The sequence below is a fragment of the Erpetoichthys calabaricus genome, chromosome 16, assembly GCF_900747795.2.
Source record: "Erpetoichthys calabaricus chromosome 16, fErpCal1.3, whole genome shotgun sequence".
In the NCBI taxonomy this organism is placed as follows: domain Eukaryota; kingdom Metazoa; phylum Chordata; class Cladistia; order Polypteriformes; family Polypteridae; genus Erpetoichthys; species Erpetoichthys calabaricus.
The window spans coordinates 88106372-88127958 of NC_041409.2; the positions used below are offsets into that span (position 1 = coordinate 88106372).

At 36.3% G+C, this 21587-nt stretch overlaps 1 protein-coding gene across 3 annotated transcripts in view; it reads right to left on the reverse strand.

Moving 5' to 3' along the window:
* The window catches only part of mideasb (mitotic deacetylase associated SANT domain protein b), a 106066-nt gene that overhangs the window by 17734 nt on the left and 66745 nt on the right, over positions 1-21587 (reverse strand). For all 3 annotated transcript variants that reach the window (XM_028822321.2, XM_028822322.2, XM_028822319.2), the window contains exons 5-7: positions 21415-21481; positions 19367-19509; positions 11294-11397 (exon numbers count right to left, since the gene is read on the reverse strand). In XM_028822321.2, coding sequence (XP_028678154.1) covers positions 11294-11397; positions 19367-19509; positions 21415-21481 — 314 coding nt within the window. The remainder of the gene's footprint in view (positions 1-11293; positions 11398-19366; positions 19510-21414; positions 21482-21587) is intronic.

The window sequence follows — 21587 nt, forward strand, 5'->3', positions numbered from 1 at the left end:
CGAAACGCTACGCACACAAAGAAGAGGATTCAGACCCACTACACACAAACACCCCCTCCACTAACAAAGATAAAAAAGTGAGGCAACGCGCCCCTAGCACACAAAAAAAAAGAGGTCAGACGCGAGCGACACACAAACCCATTGGACACAAAACGGGACAGACTACGGACATAGCACAAGAAACATACACAAAAACGAGGATTCGGACCCACGACCACACTAACATAAATAAGAAATGAGACACAAAGCCCCACTAGGGTTACCACTTTTAATACAGAAAAATAAGGGACGCATACTGCAGCTGGGGCCACATCCCAGTGCCAACACTTTGCAGACTCTACTTAAAAGACCCGCCCTCCTCACTGGACAGTTAAAATGACCAATCAAACTAACGATGACATCAAGTATTACCCAATCAAAAGTAGGAAAGGAGGCATCTTCATAAAATGCGTGTGAGATGATTTGCATGAGACGCTGCTTTAAAAAAAATGATAAAAAAATTACGGGACAAAACCCTTCCCGTATTGATTCAAAACGGGACGCGCAATTTCATTCTCAAATACGGGACGATTCCGTATTTTACAGGACGGGTGGCAACCCTGCCCATTACTAAACGAACCGTCCGTATTAAACATACGTCATCTGAACACATTCAAATTAGGCAGCATAGGTCGATCTCATTATACTGATCCACTATTAACCATTTAACCACAGAAAAGCCTCCATATTAACAGTGAGTGCGATCCTCGTTATTACTTATCCATATATCTAACGCTGCAGAACAAACAAGTAATGAATTCACGATCACAGGTACAAAACGATACGGCTCAAGTGACGGGACCAAACACACGAACCCGCATGAAAAAAAAACAATACACGTCAGCGCATACAACGCGCTTCTGAAACCCCATAAGAAAAAATGTCTCGGCTCCAAAAACGCAAAGCTCAACTAACACATTAACAGAAACGAGCGCAAATGGACAGACACAATGAACGTACACGCATACAGCACGCGTCTCAAAGTGCTGCATCGAAACAGGCAAGGGTTCAAAACGAAACACCTCGAGTCTCACAGATACAAAAACGGCAGCGAAGGGACAAAATAAATAAACGCAATTCATGAAAATTCATTGGGATTACTGAATGTCATTTACAATCATTATCATTCACTTAACTTCCCTGAAGAAACAACTAGCAATACAAGTAATGAATTTACACGTTATTGTCAAAAGGGTCAAATTGGACTGCCTCCTTTACATTCATATCCTGCATATCTACAGACGCTTCTAACTGACGAAGTACCTGAAAGTGAAAACTTTATGAACTGCATTAGATCCTACAATAGCTCATTTGCTTTTGCATCTAATGCCATCCAGTCACTTACTCAACACCATTGATAAACTTCTACAAACGTTGATAAATAATAATATTCCCTTTGGAGCAAAGGTACTTTTATTAGGGGGAGATTTTACATAGTGATTAGCTATTGTTCCACATTCCATGCGCTCAGCTATTCTGCAGTCCACCTTAAAATACGCAGACAATTGGCATTCCTTTCAAAAGAGTTACGGAGATATTTGGAACAGCAATCTCATTACACCAAATAACCCTTTTAACACAACAAACTATATTATGTCCAAAAAATATTAATGTTGATCACATTAGTAACCAGGTCATTTCATTACTTCCTGGAGTTGCACAGCTCTTTCTAAGCTCTGACAAAGTTGACTCTGATGACGACAATGACCATCTTAATTTCCCCTTAGAATATTTGAACACTATTAACCCAGCCGGATTAACACAACACAATCTTAGCCTTAAAAAAGGAACAATAATCATGCTATTAAGAAACCGTAACACTAAAGTGTTTATGCAATGCTACACGTTTAGTCGACAACACCATGCCACACAATGTTATTAAAACAAAACTTCTTACAACATCACATGCTAACAATACTGTTCTGATTCCTAGAATTAACCTTACAAGTTCTGACCTTGAATTACCTTTTACTCTTAAACGGCGACAGTTCCCCATTAAAAGCAACTTTGGCCATGACCATCAACAAATCACAAGGTCAAACAATACACAAAGTTAGCATCTACCTCTCTGAGCCCGTTTTGGGACATGCACAACTTTATTTGCTTCTTATATGCGTCATCTACACCTTCACACTATGCTATATCTCATTCATACATCACGCTCTTTGTAATTTCACAACACCAGGGGCTGGCGAGCGAAGCGAGCAGGGGGCGGAGCCCCCTGGTTTACACAGAGAACCACAGACACATGGAATCAGCCACCAAGTAGTGTGATAGACAGTAGGACTTTAGGGACTTTCAAAACTTGACTTGATGTTATTTTAGAAGAATTACGTGGATAGGACTGGCGGGCTTTGTTAGGCTGAATAACCTGTTCTCATCTAGATTGTTCAGATATTCTAATATATAAAATTTATGGTAAATCCAGTTGCTCCTTAACTTGACTTTTATATAAATCACAAAAGAGATCATATCACCAGAGGGTACAATTTTTGGATCATGATTGTCATTTGCCTCACTGATAGAGACTGCTCAATTTTTTGATGGTCAGAAAAGTTATTCTTTGAGTTTCATAAAAAATACATATGTATGTTCTTGCACCTGTAGAAACTGTTCTGGCATAAATGTGATGATTTAGATATGAATGTGTAAAAATAATTACCCCAAAAGGAACAAATCTTAAGCAAAGTCAATGCATGTGTTGATTCTATTTCTGTGGGCTTTATCTCTTGATTCTCCTCCCATAACCTAAAGATGTTAAATGTAAAGGAATTGTAAACTCCAAACTATCCCTATGTTAGTGCTGATGTATCTGTGTCTGTAAGTGGGCCCAGTGATGCATTAGGTCAGTCTAGGTTTGGCTGGCTTCTATTACTACAGCAGATGTTGCTGGGAAAGGATCCACCAACTCTTGATGCTAAATTGGATTATAAAACATATGTGAGTATTTTTTAGGTGTTCCTTTATTTGTTGTGCTACCTGTATATTTGTACAATAACTCTGTATTCACAAAGTTCAATCTAAAGTTTATCCTTTTATTTACAAACAAATATATATGGGTTTAATGAGCTCTAAAAGGAAAATGTGCTATGTGCAGTATAAACGACTTCCACTGAATTTCTAGAGGGAAATGCATCATACAGCAGTGGGCGCTGCTGCCTCTTTTCTCCACGAATTCAACTTTAGTTCCCAGCCCGGTAACTGTTTGTCTTGATTTTGCAGATTCTCCTTTTGACTGTGTGGGTTTTCTCAGGTTTCTCTAGTTTCCACCCATACCCCAAGGATGTGTGTTTTATCAGATTACATGGCAACCATAAATGTGTCTGGTGGTGTTACAATGAATAAACTAGTAACACAATCCATACACAGTTTATTCCTTAAGCCCAATAATAACAGTTACACTTGCAAAAAATGGTTTATGAACTTGTTGGAAACACCTGGGTTTCTTCATTAATTACTCATTTATAGGGTCTGATCTTCAACTATGTCACAATAATAATTCTTTAGGGGTACAACTAATGAGTATTTTGATAATTGATTAATCTGATGATTATTTTGTTGATTAAAAAATTAGCTGGATTGTTCTTAATTTCATATTAAATTTTGTTTTACAAAGTGCATGAAATTTATCTTTTCACCAAATACACAGATTTGTAGAAAATGTTCAGAAATGTGTTTTTTTCTTTTTTTAATAAACTACGTGTAGATATTTTCAACAAAATAGTTGTTATACAGCATTTATAAAATACATTTAAAAATAAATAGTAATAAATAGAAATATAACAGCAGCATGTCTGGCTCTGGTTGTGCACACAAAAGTCCCTTAAAAACAAAACAATTTTCAATAAATGAACTGAACTAGCAATTTGGCTTATGTATTCAGAATCACATTAAACCAACACTTCAAAATTAAACCCGTAATTCAAGTTATACATTTTTTTCAGTTTCTATTAAAGAGACAGTTTACTGGCAAAGCATCATGTAAATATCTGACCACCATAATATTCTACCACAGAAGAATCTGTTGTACTAACATGATTTTATTAGCTTCTTTTTTGTAAGTCTGCAGTATGGTTTGAATGAATATTGTTAACGTATGTTTGGGAAATGTCCAGACTATTTTCCTTTTATAGCAAAAGAAGTGGTTTAATCTGTGTGAAACTTAGTTCATCTTTTGCTATGTGATATGTCATTTATTTAACTGAAAGTTTGTATCTTTTTGCATCATCATTTATCATTGTTTGTGTCTGGAAACCTTTTACCACCACAGATTATTTGGCACATTTCCTTGCAGCCAACACACTGTTGCAGCCTGGTGCATGTTATTTGCTGTCGGGAGTATGCAGTTAGATTATTATGTTTGAAAATGTGTATTTCTGCCACAAAATCTGTTTTAATGGCTAAACTAGGCTTGCTGCAGCAGAACCTGCATATTATATCATCTTCCTCCAGACAGCATAAAAGCCAGTTGAAGTCTGATTGCCAACTAGTCGGTAAATTTTGCTTTTCCACCATGCTCTAGTCTTTTGACTCAGAATGAGTGATACGCCTTTCAGTCACAGATGATGTGCCACGGGATTCTCTGTTGTACTCTCACTGAGTTTTTGATTTCCTTTGCACACAAGGCTGAAAAAAAAATATTTCTGTTTGGACAGGGACTTGAATTTCTTTGCAACAATTTTTTGTAAACACACATGCTATCATTAACAAGTGTTTGTAAGCATGTAATGCAGCGCCGCAATTTAGCAGAGTGACTGCATCAAAAAGATTCAAAAGCCTTTTACTGTTTAGATGTAAATACCACTTGCATTTCTTTCGGCTCCTACTGCAGAACTTCATTTGCACAACAGTAAGCGTTTCTTTTCTCTCCATGCAAGTCTCAGCTTTCTCAAATGATGGTTTATAACTGATGACTGAGGGCTACATTGCTATTTTTGTATTGTATGCATTGTATATTAAGGATAATTCTGATTAGTTGCCTACTACACCTTAGCTAGGAATGAATAATTAAAGAGTCTGAAATTGAATTGCCATATATAATTGTGTGTGTACGTGTATATATTTCATGAAAATGACTTTTGATGAATAAAATGTATTGCTTATGCATTCTAAATTACATTTATAGTTCAGGATATTTGCTAATTTAGGTGCACGGTATGTTTTTTTTTTCTGCTAAAGTAATTAAATTGTACTTTTACTTGAGAAATTTTGTCAGATCATAGTTTTTCTTTTTTTACTTTTCCCTGAGTAGTTTCCATGTCAGTTACTTTTACTTAAGTAAATTTTAGCCTAAGTAACAATACCTCTACTTGAGTAAAGTTTTTTTAGTACTAGCACACATCCTCCTTTAATAATTAAAAAACAAAAAGGAAATGTTTATTTTCTGTAGAAACGGGCTACAGTTACTGACTTCATATGTTTTGAATGCTGTTGGGCTTGGGAGTCTGGTTAGGAGAAAAACCTCTCAACTGTACTCAAGTAAACAATAATCCAGAAATCCATAAAAAGTAATTTAATAAACCACAGATTCACTCAAGTAAACAATAATCCAGAAATCCATAAAAAGTAATTTAATAAACTACACAGATTCACACTAGATCTCAGCCCATTTGCATCATACAAATCCTAGTGCAATGGGCTCAGAAGAAGCAAATAGATGTGTGTCTAACAAAACTACTCTAAAACAAACCAGGGGCACTAATACTGTGAGATGCTTCCATGCCAATTTTTGTTCTGTAAATGAATATTTCTTAATGCAGCCATACACTGTAAGCCATGAAATGTGTGCCAGTCAAAACATGCCCCGCGGATAATTGATGCAGTATCTACAATGCCTAACTGCACACTAATTCCCCAGGAAAAAAACCTTCAGGAAAATGGTTATAGATTTACAGATATATATGTATATGAAAGCAGGGAGAAGGACTCTAGTTACGAGCAAAGTATGACGTATGTAGATCAACTACAGCGGCAAATTACAAAAACCATAAACACGTTTCCTGGCAAATCACTTCCAATCAACAAACAAAAACAACTTAATGGTAAGCAGGAAAAAGTAACTCACTCACTAACGAAAAAAAAAAAAAAGAATAAGCCCTACTTCAATACTTGAAAAATCTGCTCTAATGCTGTAATGTGTCTGTGTGTATGACCTCAGTTCAAAGACAGTCAAGAGGAGATGTACAAATAAAGAGGGGATGTTCTACATTTAATGAAGGCTTAGCCCAAAGAAGCTCCTGAAACATGGCTGCTTGCCTGTCTTGCACTATAGCTGACACTGTTAAGTTTGTTAGATAAAACAGATGTAACAACATAACAGTGAATGATTAGAGAGTATCAACTTTCGTTCATTTTAAATGCAATTCAGTGTATATCTGTAAAGAACTCTTCACAGAATGCAGGCATTTTTAAAATGCCAAAGCAGAGTTTAGTGTATAACTAGCCATTTGTTGACTTGTTTTACAGTATGGAAAAAATGCAGATTGTGTAGATGTTCCATATTTCATCTTATAATGTGAACACAATCTAAGAAAGTGTACATTATTTTATGGAAAAGTAATGAGATGATAAAAGAAATGTAACAACGTTTAAAGTTAGTTATTCAAAAGAAATGTAACAAATTTTACTGTTAACTATGCTCTCTTCTATTCTCATTTCATTGAGCATATTGCATGACTTAAACAGGTTTCTTGTGGACAACACAATGAAAACTACAAAACTGTCTTTATTATCACAAGCATCACAAAATGCATTGTTTGAAAGAACTTGCAAGTCTAAGAATTGAAAGAAGTAAGTATACGGATGACACCATGATCATAGGACGCATATCTGGGGAGGATGAAAGCCACTATCTAAATCAAGTGGACTGGATGGTAAACTGGTGCAATAAAAACTTTCTCGCTCTGAATGTAAAAAAGACCAAAGAAATTATATTTGATTTGAAGAGACAGAAATCCGTATGTTCACCTATTGTAGTTCTGGGAGAGGAGGTAGAAATAGTGACTGAATATACAGGTGCTGGTCATGAAATTAGAATATCATGACAAAGTTGATTTATTTCAGAAATTCCATTCAAAAAGTGAAACTTGTATATTAGATTCATTCATTACACACAGACTGATGTATTTCAAATGTTTATTTCTTTTAATGTTGATGATTATAACTGACAACTAATGAAAGTCCCAAATTCAGTATCTTGGAAAATTAGAATATCAATTAAGACCAATGCAAAAAAAAGGATTTTTAGAAATGTTGGCCAACTGAAAGGTATGAACATGAAAAGTATGAGCATGTATAGCACTCAATATTTAGTTGGGGCTCCTTTGGCCTGGATTACTGCAGCAATGCGGCGTGGCATGGAGTCGATCAGTCTGTGGCACTGCTCAGGTGTTATGAGAGCCCATGTTGCTCTGATAGTGGCCTTGAGCTCTTCTGAATTGTTGGGTCTGGCGTATTGCATCTTCCTCTTCACAATACCCCATAGATTTTCTATGAGGTTAAGGTCAGGCGAGTTTGCTGGCCAATCAAGAACAGGGACACCATGGTCCTTAAACCAGGTACTGGTAGCTTTGGCACTGTGTGCAGGTGCCAGGTCCTGTTGGAAAATGAAATCTGCATCTCCATAAAGTTCGTCAGCAGCAGGAAGCATGAAGTGCTCTAAAACTTCCTGGTAGACGGCTGCGTTGACCTTGGACCTCAGAAAACACAATGGACCAATACCAGCAGATGACATGGCACCCCAAACCATCACTGACTGTGGAAACTTTACACTGGACCTCACGCAACGTGGATTCTGTGCCTCTCCTCTTTTCCTCCAGACTCTGGGACCTTGATTTCCAAAGGAAATGCAAAATTTACTTTCATCAGAGAACATAACTTTGGACCACTCAGCAGCAGTCCAGTCCTTTTTGTCTTTAACCCAGGCAAGACGCTTCTGACACTGTCTCTTGTTCAAGAGTGGCTTGACACAAGGAATGCGACAGCTGAAACCCATGTCTTGCATACGTCTGTGCGTGGTGGTTCTTGAAGCACTGACTCCAGCTGCAGTCCACTCTTTGTGAATCTCCCCCACATTTTTGAATGGGTTTTGTTTCACAATCCTCTCCAGGGTGCAGTTATCCCTATTGCTTGTATACTTTTTTCTACCACATCTTGTCCTTCCCTTCGCCTCTCTATTAATGTGCTTGGACACAGAGCTCTGTGAACAGCCAGCCTCTTTAGCAATGACCTTTTGTGTCTTGCCCTCCTTGTGCAAGGTGTCAATGGTCGTCTTTTGGACAACTGTCAAATCAGCAGTATTCCTCATGATTGTGTAGCCTACAGAACTCGACTGAGAGACCATTTAAAGGCTTTTGCAGGTGTTTTGAGATAATTAGCTGACTAGAGTGTGGCACCAGGTGTCTTCAATATTGAACCTTTTCACAATATTCTAATTTTCCGAGACACTGAATTTGGGACTTTCATTAGTTGTCAGTTATAATCATCAACATTAAAAGAAATAAACATTTGAAATACATCAGTCTGTGTGTAATGAATGAATCTAATATACAAGTTTCACTTTTTGAATGGAATTACTGAAATAAATCAACTTTGTCATGATATTCTAATTTTATGACCAGCACCTGTAAATACTTAGGAACTTACCTAGATAACAGTCTTAACTGGAATACAAATATAAAAAAATTATTTTCTAAATGCAACCAGTGCTTATTTCTCCTCCATAAACTCAAACTATTTAAAGTAGACAAGGACCTCATGTTGTCCTTCTATCGCAGTATGATCCAGTCTGTGATCACTTTCAGTTTCACTGCCTGGTTTAATAGTCTGACAAACCAAAACTCAAAAAAGCTCCAGCAGATTACAAAGTATGCAGCTAAAGTTATTGGGGCTGATGTAGATGATTTGACGAGTGTGTGTGTCAGAGGGCAATGTTAAAGAAACTGGAAATCATCTCAACTGATGACAGTCATCCATTACATGTAGAACTAAAGTTCAGTAAATCAGGAAGGAGAGTCGCTTTGAAAACCCACACAAATCACTCCAGAAACTCCTTTCTTCCTAGTGCCATATGACTTTTCAATAAGAAATATCGGAGATAATGATTAAGGTTGTTGATATATATCCTGTAACCTTTTTTTTTTGGTGTAAATATGTATTATCTAACTGCCTTACCTTAACCTTTCTTGTTTCTATTTGTCTGTTTTATTTCATTCTGTCTGTTATTAGATGCAACTGAGAAGGCAAATTTCATGTTTTCTTGTGTAAACATGACTAAATAAAGAAACCTTAAACCTTAAAGTAATAGCTAAAAGAACAGTAAACATTATAAACAAGAGAAAGTAGGGATCATTTATAGTTTGGGATCCCTAAATGGAAATGAGCGACCGGAACAATTACTACGGCCTAGGCCAGTACATTAATCCATATTTACAAGTTTCTTGGATTTTAACTACTTGCATAGTTGTGCAGTAGCTATTTTATCTTTCTCATAACTCCAGAGACCTGGGTTCAAAACCAGCTCAGGGCACTACTGCTTGTCTACATGTCCTTTTCCTCCCATATCTGGAAAACATGCAAGTTAGGTTGAAAGATTTTAATAAAGAGGCAGCAGGCTCACCCAAAATGGCAAAATAATGATTAAAAAGCCACTAAACATGTATGATGAACATAACACGAATAATCACCATCTTTCTGCCAGAATATCTATGATCTGTAACAAATTTATATAGTGTTTGAACTGTGGGCTTTAGAGATAAGAGTCTTTATGATTCTGAAGCAAACAGGAGGCCAATTTAGTCACTGTAACACATTATCAGGTTCATTTTGAACCAGTTAATGCCTGTCAACACCTTCTGAGAAGAAAACACTAGAACAAGTTGTACTAATCCAAAAAAAAAAAAAAAAAGCCATGAAAGCCAGACAAAGGTATTTCAACAACGCAGAAAGAAAAAGGGAGGCACTGATTCTAGAAACTTTCTGTAGATGACAGAATGACATTTAAATTTCAGATATGATGTGATGATGTTGCAGCTCAGATTAAGAATGCTCCAGCTCTGACAAATAACCTTCTATCTGCTTGGATTCTACCAAGATAATCCAGCATAGATATTTTTATCCTCCTCTCTTTTAAATTTGCCAAAGTACTTTGCTGGAAGGAAGCCTATTATTGCATAGAAAAAAAAATTCACTCGTCTGGATTTCAAGGTTCAGTAAAAACACATATTCTGTAAATGAATTATTACTGTCACTGTTCACTGACTGTTATACAAAAAAAATGTAATTATTACCAAAAAAGGGAAAAAAAACAATGTAACTAGTGTGCATAATGCATTGAAACCATTAGTAAAACCGATAAAAAAAAAAAAAAAAAAAATCACGATAATGACCTCTTATGATGCTTAACATTCTTATCAAGTGTCTGCTGTAATGTCTCTCCAAATTTTGTTTCAAAAGGGCATTATAAAGGAGGATAAGAGGTGTACGCATGCTATTTCTGCTTTTTGATGCTTATTTTATATGTTCTAGTTTTAAAAAGAGAGGACAGTGGTTGGTTTCTAGAAAAGTCAATTTTCATAATAGTTTCACTCCTTAAAGCCATAATCTTTAAAAGAATAACATAATACAACCTGAAATTAAAACAGAAGAAAAAATAGAAAAACTAAAAGATTAACATAATACAAGGTAAAAGTAAAACAAAAGAAAATTGGACAAACTGTTCTGAAATTTATTGCTGGAATCTGTGAATGACTTTTTAATAAAACTACACAAAATACGAAGTATTTTATTTTTTGTAGTGAAGTACACAAATAGCCCATATATATGTTTTCACTGAAACTGTTGGTTGACACATATCAGGGCAAACTAGTTACATTTAAACTTCCATGCTTGTTTTGTGAAACCTCTCAACCAGTTCTTAAGTTAGTCATCTACATACTGTAAGCCTGCCAAATCTCTTATGTACTAACATGGGTGCGCCTTGTACAAGGCTGTTGAAATATTTTGCATGCTTAACTTGGCAGTTTTATGGTTTTGTTTAAAGAAGTCGGTAAATTTGTGGGAATAACACTAGAACTTGACCCATGAAACAGCAGAATCATGTTTCTTAAATATTGACTCTGGCTTTGATCAAATTTATGACTGACCTCTCAACTTGTCAATGCATTTCTGGGACAACTACAAGTGTGGAAACACTAAAGACTGCCCAATGGAGGTTAATGTTAGCATAGAATTACTGCTATCAGAATGAAACACTTACCATGATGTTTCCTTTTGCTTCATGAAGACAGTGTAAAGCTAGTTCTTGGTTAGTGCCTCCTCCATGTAGCACACTAGAACATGCTAGATCCATTAAGTTCTGTACTGTGGAGACAAAATAAAGAAAACATGTTATTTGTCTAATTGTTCAGTTTATCTGTATGGTTTACCTTTTGTCATTACCAAAAGGAGTAAGACAACATACAACTTTAACAAATCTGATGAGTCACTAGTTGTGACAGCACAAAATAATAACTATGTTGAATTGGGTCTTTTCAATGTTTTTGCTCAGCAAAAGACAAGCTTAATAGCATAATCACAATGTTTTTTTTTTCTCTCCTCCAAAGAGACAGTAGCAAATTACCCCTTTTTCACTGAATATCACTCATGCTTGAATGTGGGAAATGTGTCTCACCAATTCAATCCAAAGTTTTAGAGGAAATGGTTTAATTTAAAATCTTTGAAGAAAAACAATTACACACAGAAACAGTGGAATCAGCTTACTGAACAGCTGATAGGCACAAGAAACATTTCCAAAAACAGAGCCACAGAATAAATGTCATTAGCGCCAGGTTAAAAAGCCTATGCATCATGGCATGGAGTCAAACAAGTGCCAAATAGTGTTCTGTTGCAAAATAACCTAAGTGACAACATTCAGGGAAGAGCCTGAAGTAGATGACTGACCTCCACAATACTGCACACGTCTGTCAAAGACATGTGAAAGATGTGTGTGGTTGGACGTTGTCCTGTTGGAAAATGGCATCAGGCAGTCAGCCACAAATGATGACTGAAAGACTTTCAGACTTAACACCGCATAACTCTGTCATTTTGCACAGGTAAACAACAGGCTCTCTTTGGCAATGGAATCCTCAATCTTTGCATTCATTTCTTGGTAGTAAGCTGGTCAAAGAACATTGCTTGAATTGCACAGGTGTATACATGATCTCTAAATCCATATTTTTTGCTCATCAACACCAAAAGTGAAAAAGAGGTTACTGGGTGAAATGCCTGGATGCCATTGTCGGCAATCCAGTCCAGATATAATAGAAGATTCAGTGCTGAACTACGCATTTGATGAATGGACATGCACCTCTGTGCATTGTTACCTCATCTCATGGTCTGAGGTGTCAAACAGCTATTAAGGCACAGAAAAGTACTAAGTCATCAGAACAGGATCTTCTGCTCCAACAGTAAAAATAAGAACATGCACTTCTCGTACATACCCAAGTTCTTGGCTCAAAAAATGAATTTAAGTGACATGGTTTAAAGAAAGGGCTGTACAATGGAAAGTTAAATGACAGCACTTAGTAGTGTGACCTGCACTTTACTTGCTGTAAAGCCCAGATTTCTCCCTGATAGTTTCAGTAATTAGAATACTCTAAAAAACAAAAATAACACTGAAGATCAGGCACACGATTTATTTGAATGATTACTCATAAAAAGGACAATGTCTTAAAAGTGCATACCGAATATTTTGCAGCTACTACCAATGGACGATGTAGCAGAACTGTGAGACCTTACTGAACATAAGCTTAACAGTTATTTTAACATTAGTGCAGAACAACTGGGTCGCTAGACCATAAACGTGGACAACCACTGCAGTATACAACAGTATGCTTGATTTTACTTAAAGAAGAATGCATCCATATTTTTGTTTATGTAGTAACATGGTATTGTGCACAAATCAAAAGATATGCAGTGGAAGTAAAAAAAAAAAAAATGGATACTGATCTTTAAAAAAACTGGGTAAATCTTAAGTTAGAATCATTGTTCTGCCCCACGTGCAGTTAGCTGTTACTGTTATTGGCTGAACTGTGCTCCCCCTTTGCCTGGTCATTTATTAACACACCTGTCAGTCACGTCCCACACTCACAATGGTGTTATAAATGTCTATGAAACTCACGTAAAGCATGTAGGTCCCATAATAAACATTTAAATACAATACACCCCCCCATGTGTCTCACGTAGGCACCCTTTTACCTCTTGTTTCAGTCACGTTTGAAATGTATCTTTAGGTATATAAACCCCTGGGGTCAATTTGAACCTCTGTCTATGTGCTTCTCTTTGTCTCGATCCAACAGTGTAAATCACTCGCCTTGTAAGTATCTTTTAAAGCTTTATTATTTAATGTATACTGTCTGCAATGTAATGCTCTGCAAATCATTATTTATTGTCTTTGGTTGTACATTTGTATATACCTGTATGTATGTTTCTTTTGTATATAATTCAGTTTACAACGAGGTATGTCCAGTAAAAGCCTTCAAGAAAGCTCACCCTTGTCGTTTTTATGTGGATTTGCCAAGTTGTTTAAGCTCTCTGCGGCTGAACTGCACGAACAGCGCAGAGTGAGGCAGAAAAACATTGATGATCAACGTTCTAAGCCAAAAAAAATCATGATTCTCATTTAATCAAGAATCGTGCAGCCTTGTTAAAAGTTAAACAATTTTTTTAAGTGTGTATAAAGCCATATAAAAACATGAATCAAAATAATGGTTTGATTGTATATTATTCACATATTTACTACTCAATATACATAACATCTCTATAGTTGGTTTAAAATGTTAACATAGTCTTTCACACAATCTGCTGGTCCTCAGATGTTATTCCTCTAGGCTTCCCAGATTCTTTACAGAGGCTTTAACAGTTTTCCTGCAGCCATATTTGCCACAATCACTATATTGTCACATACAAACAAGACTATATGCTGAACACCCAGCCAGAGACCAACAGTTCACTAATCCTCTCACTCAACTGGTCTAACAACTGAAAAAATGCACTGTTGGTGATGCTGAAACACTGCAAGTGTTCAAGGACAACAAAATTCAAAACTGCAGCTATTGCCTTTTTATGACAAGCCACATTTGCTGTTCTATGATAAATGCCAGAAGTGTAACAGGCTTACAAATATAATCATTTGTACAGGTGCCCCATGCTCATTCTCAAACACAATTACAACATGCTAGAACATGCATTAACTACTTTGTTATGCATCTTTCTTTCCATCCATCCATCCATCCATTTTCCAACCCGCTGACATATACTCCAAATGTTTTCAGTCTGTGTAAATGCCCATCTTGGGAATGACTTTGTGACAACTACATGCTTTTCAGAGTTTGCTTACTTAAGCTTTTGTTGTCTTGTCCTATTTATATTTAACGATCTTCTGGTCAACCAGAAGCACTTTGCGTTTACTTAAATTCAGTTCCATTTTCCAAATGTTTGATAGACTTCCCTAATATTTATGCTCTTTATTTGCAATAAGTTCCACATGGTTTCATTTACAAAATTCACAAGTTATTTTGCTCTATATATAATTACTGTGTTTTAGAAAGTGCAACAGTTCAAATGCATACTTATGGGACTCCCCATCAAATGTCACCTTGGGCAATCTTCTTTACTATGCTAGGATTTTCTGTGCTTACTAATAAGGTGCACAGTTGGCACTCTGCTCACAACAGAATCTCAAAAGGGGTTTCCCTGTGTTAGCAGAATCACTTCCAAACAGACAGAGCTGAAATGCTTTAAAGAACATTCTCAACTACTAAAATTTCACATCACACTTGGGCTTTGTTTTTTTATTATTTGATTCCACTAAACATTTACATCAAATTATTTGGCTGATGCCATCATCCAAGGCAACTTACATTTTTCATACAATTGATTACATTTTTTTTGGTTTTCTAATTGGAGCTCAGACAGGTCAAGTGACTTGCTCATAGTCACACAATATCAGTAGCAGGATTTGAACCCAAAACTTCAGGGTTTGAAGTCCTACGTCTTAACCAATACACCACACTGCCTGCTGTTTAGCAAATGAAAAAATTTTAATCTATATTTATCAAATAGCACTTTCCTTAATATATTATTGTATCTGCTGGTTGGTAAGGCAGGATCAAGCATGGCTCAAAAGCATGCTGAAAGAAATCTATCAGTCCAAAAGTTCGTTTTAAAAGGTTTCGTGAAAATTCAAAGCAAAATGTTCACATAAGAATAACGAGAAAGGTTGTTACACACATAGAATAAAAGGCAAAAAAATTGGAAAAATGTCTCTACTCTAACCTTAGCTTTTCTTGTCAAATTTCACTTGTTTCTATATTTAAAGATGCTTTACTTCGCTCTAAACGTACGGCACTGCACATTCAACAGAGCACGTTGAGGCACGTTGCGTTACATTCTATTGGGCACGTTAAGGCACGGTTTAAAACTGTGTACCCTCCATGCCTTACTTACAGCAAGGAAGGTCACTAACTGAGACTAATCTGTAGTCAGAATGACCAGAAATAGAATATACCAATTCAACTCAGCTTGTGGGGGTTGCAAGAACCTCCCAAAGACTATGCACTAATATATAGGCAAACATTTAATACAACTTAAATAACTAGCAAATGGCTCTTACAATTATGTTTTAGGAAGGTGACGTCTGTTACTTTTTCTTCCTGTTGATCAAAATGAGTTTTGCTTTCGTAAAAAATTTGTTGGCACAACGTGTTATTTTGCTGTAAAGTTTTTACATAGTGGCTAGGTTTCAACTTGACTAGAAACATGGGCAGGTCTGAATTCAGGGTTTTGGAACATGGTTTCCAAGTAAACCTGCTGGCCTCTGTTTACTGAAATGAATACTAAAATAAAATGATTAAACACTCTTACTGAAACAGAAAATAGGCATGCCTTATTTACTCTGTATTATCAGTATCAAGACTGAAAAACTGCATTCTAGTCTATTGAAAAAAGTTACGTATATATACAATCACAATTAAAAAAAAGTATTCAAATAAAATGTTTTGATCAGATATTTATTAGAGTATTACTTAGCTCTATCAATAGGAGGACTGCATACAGAAAAAAGAGTGGCACATGACAAAGGTCAAGACTATGAAGATCCCATGAGAGACAAAGAAGCATGCACTGGGCTGGAACAAAAGAGAAAGGTGATTTAGGAAGAAACAGGTAATGACCCCCAAACACTATGCCCCCCACCCCGGTGCTTGGACAGCAAGCAATCCAACTTACGGCAAGGATGCCTAACACCCTTTTCATAAAAGTAGAGTGAGGCCATGGACTGCTGGAAGAGGTTTAGAAGACCTCAAGGCCAAAAGAGCGGGAGCCAGGCTTCATCTTCAAGCATGAAGCCTGCAAGAAAGCTATAGTAGAGACATAACCTGCTTAAAAGAACTTATGGTTCAACATACAAGTTTTTAAGCCATCTGTACCGTATGCGTTAGCAGATATTTCGTTTTGCATGTGTTCATGAACAAACCAGTCATGGTGAATTTAGGTATACTTGTGTGTGAACATGTATGTGCATGCAGCCAACTGCTTCCAAGACCATTCGCCTACACACTTACAAAAGAAAAATATAAATTAAAAAAAAAAAAAAAAAAAAAATCTGTGTTTTCAAGCTCTAAGCCATTCAACAGCAAGGTAGCTAAGCAACCGACTGAGTAGAGTGTCAAAAGCTTAAGAGCAAGCCTGCAAAAAGAAACATGCATTTAAACTGAAATTTTCATTACTCGAGAGTCTAAAATTTTACATTAAATATAAAATGCAAAACCTGCCATCATCAAGCTGAGCACAGTGTGGAGGTATAAATCAACTTTATATGAGACACCATATCTGCTGCCAAACAGCTGTCTGCATTTCATGTGGTAAATAAGAATTTTAAAAGGTGACTGTGGTGGTGGTGGGGTAAGGGGGTTAGGAGGATGGATTGTTGTGGGTAATATTTAAATTGTGTGGCTTTGGCATTTCGTTGCGCAACCATTTGCTGGAAAGGACAGTAACTGGTTAGGATTCAAAATTCAAAATGCTTCAAATAAGAAAAATAAAGATACATGAACAGAACTAGTAAGTAATTAGAAGTGCAACAACTATTTTAATATCTTATTCCCAGTTGTCTTGCAGAAGTTGAGTCTGCAAATTGAATTCTCAGTACTGCTCATCGAGTGAGTAACATATTAAGACAAATATTTTTTAAATTCACTATTCTATTTTACTTTGTAAATGGTGGTTGCCTGGACAGCTTCAGCTTCCCTACTGCTTTACCATAAGCAGCAGTACAGGGATGTGGCAATACTGCAATTTCTGATTAAATATTGTATCAAACATTTTTTTCTAAACAATTCACTTGATTAAACAACCATTTAAGCATATTGCATATGAGTATTTCTACATATGCAGAAACATTACATACATCCCAAATAAAACAAAGAGCTTGATGTTCACAGTAACTCTCTAATTAATCCTAAAGTTGAGGGGTAGGTTCAAATTTCGTTGTTCCCAATATATTTGTTTAATGGACACACCATGCTGTACAAGCAGACAAATACAACGCATAGTGCCTCTCTATACTTTATGCAGTACATCTCAAAGCAAAAATATTATATTCTCAACTCCATTAATCCAATTCATGGTCATGAGGCACCAGAATCTAATGTAACAGGTGCAGGTTCATTACAGAATTCACTCACACTACACCAAATCACCACTGCCAAATAATCAAGCATGTACATCTTTGGGGGATACAGAAAGAAAACCAGAGCACCTTGAGAAAAACCTATGCAGAAACAAGGAGAAAACTAAAAACTCCACATGGACAGCAAAAGAACACAGAACTCAACCCTAGTACTTCTGAACCCATGACACGACGCTAACCACCGCACTACTGTGTCACAATTATCATCAACTATTTACAATAGGATAGTGAAATGTATTTTAAACTATGTTAATTATAAAGAATGTTCCATACCAAATGAAAACAGAATGAAATGTGAAGTTTAAACTCAAGTCACCCCAGCAATTCGGCATGGAACAATATTAGAGCAAATTACAATGTAATACAATGCCATTATGTTTGGAACATTCCATAAGAAAGGCTGGAGGAAAAAAAAAAGTAATAAATGGCTCTAAAAATAAGAAAATAAGCTCTTCAGGAGCAACAAGTTTATGGTTTAAATGATCAAGAGAACATATGGCTCTTGAAAAGCAGAGTTTGAGAAATCCCAAGCCCCCAAGATATTTATTTAAATAACTAGGGGGCTTTGAACCCTGCTCGCTTTGCTCGCTAACCCCCGAGCTAGCTTTGTGGTTGCAGTTCTGCCGCTCGCGTATGGGTATGTGGATGTACAATTTAAACAGATTTTAAATTTTCATGTGAAGTGTTACATTTGCATCAACACAACATATAACTGACCATAATTGAATTTCGTTTCTTTCTCTCTATTAAAACGACTTTTTCAAATGTTTGGCTCTGAGATTTATTAATTGTCTTTGCAAAAGCTATTCCAACGGGAAACTGTTAACGTTTTAATATGTATGGCATATCAGGATCTCCTTTGTTGTCTAATGTTATCTGCAGAAGATATACTACATTACCTTTCTTGGATACATCCTTCTTTCTACAGTAATTTGTGTGGTGGAAGGCCAGACAGTGTTAACGGTTATAGATATTCTTTGTGATATTTTAAGTTGTTGTTTTCATCTTCCGCACGATCACCACCAACTGTTTCAGCATAGTCTAATCGATACACATTTAACCATTTTGCCGTGTAACCGATCAACATTTTTGGCGTAAATTCATTCGACTTGCTCGTTTCTAGGAGCTAGGATTGCCCGTGTACTCATTTTTTCTGTTGATAACCCTTGGTGATGAAATTCTTCAATAAGATTTGGATATAATACATCTTCTTTAATTGGGAACTTAAAGTGGGGAAGAACGTTAAAATTTATAAGAGTCGAGAGTGCAGGAAGTGTGTCTGACAAAAGGTTTCACAAGACTGAGAGGTGAGAGTACCATGGTCTTGTTTGAAAATAGTTGACAGGAGTGCGTGACTTGAAAACAAGTATCACGGCAATATCTCGCCGGACTTGAAAAAATCTTTTCTAAATAGTCTTGCCTCCTAAAAAGTCTCTTTGCGTCGAAAGATTTTTTTATATAATAAAGAGAGGGTGTTATCATCTCATTTAGGTCATCACTGAGAATGCCACATCTAGCATCACTGGTATTGAGACCTATACAATAATGCTTTCTGAAATAAAAAGTTTTTTGGATTTTCTTAGAAACAGAATTTACAACTACCTGGTTCGTCGCTGTACTTATTAAATTTTTGCTGCTCAAGTGGAGTCCACACCAGCTCAGCCTTGGGAAGATCCAGTTGTGCTTGTGCCCGATCTCTGAGTTCAGGAATCTCAGCCTGATACCTAGGGCCAATGTTTATTCGTCTGTGAAAAAACAGGCAAAAAAAAAAAAAATTAACAAACAGACAACACAATAAACCTGAAAGCCAACATAAAATTATGTAGCAGATAATATAACATGAGGGAAGACTATAATGTGCTAAATGGGGATGGTAAGTCAGTAAAGTGGTACTAAGAAAACCTGGCCTGACTGAAAGCAACACAAGTTACTCTGGAGACAAAGTCAATAGATCATCACAAAAGTTCTGGTAAGTAGGAAACATTAACAATAGTTGACTAGAGCAACTAAGAATAGCATCTGAATGCCAGGGTTACAATGCTGTCATGTCACTAAAAATGATGAGGTACTCCCCAAACATACATAACATATAAAATTATATGACAAGATCAAAAAATTTTAAATGGTACAGGAAATACTCAAGCCCAGGTGCATAAATTGTGACCACGCAATGTTCTAGAGCAGGGGTGCTCGAACAGATTGACCTGATGCTGAATTTTCATTGATCAAAAACTCCTCTTTGGCCTGGTTTGAACCAGGCACCAAACAATCCCTGTAGCTCTGACATAATTTAACAGATGCACTTCCTCTTTCAATCCTGGGCATCCCCATTCAATCATCTATTCATTTACATTATATACACACAACTGATACTAAAGAATCATTATTTCAACAACAAATGAATCAAAAAGCATGACTTTATGATGCCATCATTCCAGAATGCTCAGTTGACCTGTCTGATCAGCAATAAATGGATCTCTCTCATGTGAAGTGCCACGAATTTAATAAACACAGGTTTAGCATACTTTTCATATAACTCATGAACTGATATTTCAGTTGAAATGGAGCCATTGCAACTTTCAGGTTTAAAAAACATTGCAGTAATGTAGAATAATCCACATTAAAATCTGGTATCATAAAGTCAATCAGTTTTTTTTAATTCATTCATTGATATTTTACTATGATATTAAAACATCTGCTCAAACAAAATGTAATAAGATTGTTTATTTGATATCCCCCAACATTTACCTTCCTTAACTGATTCAATGTTCGGAACAACATGAGGTGGGGTGGAGTAAGGAGTGGCACACACATGAGCAATAGTTAATTGCTCTTGGAAGGAACAATTATTAGCTCCTTTATGACAAGGACCTAGACTAACTTTTGCTGTAAGCCTCAGGAGATGCTTCGAAAAGTACCTAAATTTCCTAAAGGGAACTAACTGCCTTCTTCTTGAGTTCTCCTCATTGTACTCTCTAATACTTTTTCTTTTTTTCAGTTCAACCTGCTGCACTATTCACAACAGATCTTTTTAAGCCACAGGAACACACATGAAATTAACCTCCCCGCAGATTCTCACCTTCATATATAATCACATGTCCAAGTCACAACTGTACTTTTGTTTATGCAAAATAAACATGGTATACATGCAATATCTTCAAATATTGTAAAATAATTTAATTTATCTAACATGCTATACAAACAATAGACTAATATCATCAATAAAATCATTAGTGAGTACTGATGCGCCACTTTAAGAAATGACCGCAAAAGACTGTTCGAAAACTAGGAAACATACTGTTTACAGTCCTTCCTTCAGCACTGAAATATGGAACAGAGTCAGTGTGGAATGGATGGGTGACCAATTATGCTCCACTGAATTCAAGCAGAGTGTTTAAAAATCCTATCACCTAAAAATAAGAAGCTGGCACAGCTTGGTGGAAGTGGGCTCCATCATGCAACCACCACCTTTGGCACCAGGCCTGGTTTGGGACAGATAAAACTTGCATGCAGGCCTGATTTGACTTGCAGCTCACTAAATAGTTTGTAAAGAAAACACAAGAGTGACCACACAAATATGAGGCTATACGACCTGTTGCCATAAGTACAATGTAACACCAATTAAACAATATAAAAAAGGAATAACTTACGGTTCTATGCTGACTGGAGTGGCATCTCCCATAATTGGGAGGATAGGGGGTGTGATTTCTGAACTGTCTGCAAACAAAGCACAGCAGTAATAAGAAAATGCATGAATACATTTTGAAGGGAATATGAATGTATGCATCAGACAAGACCCTAATATGCTGCTTATATCAGTTAT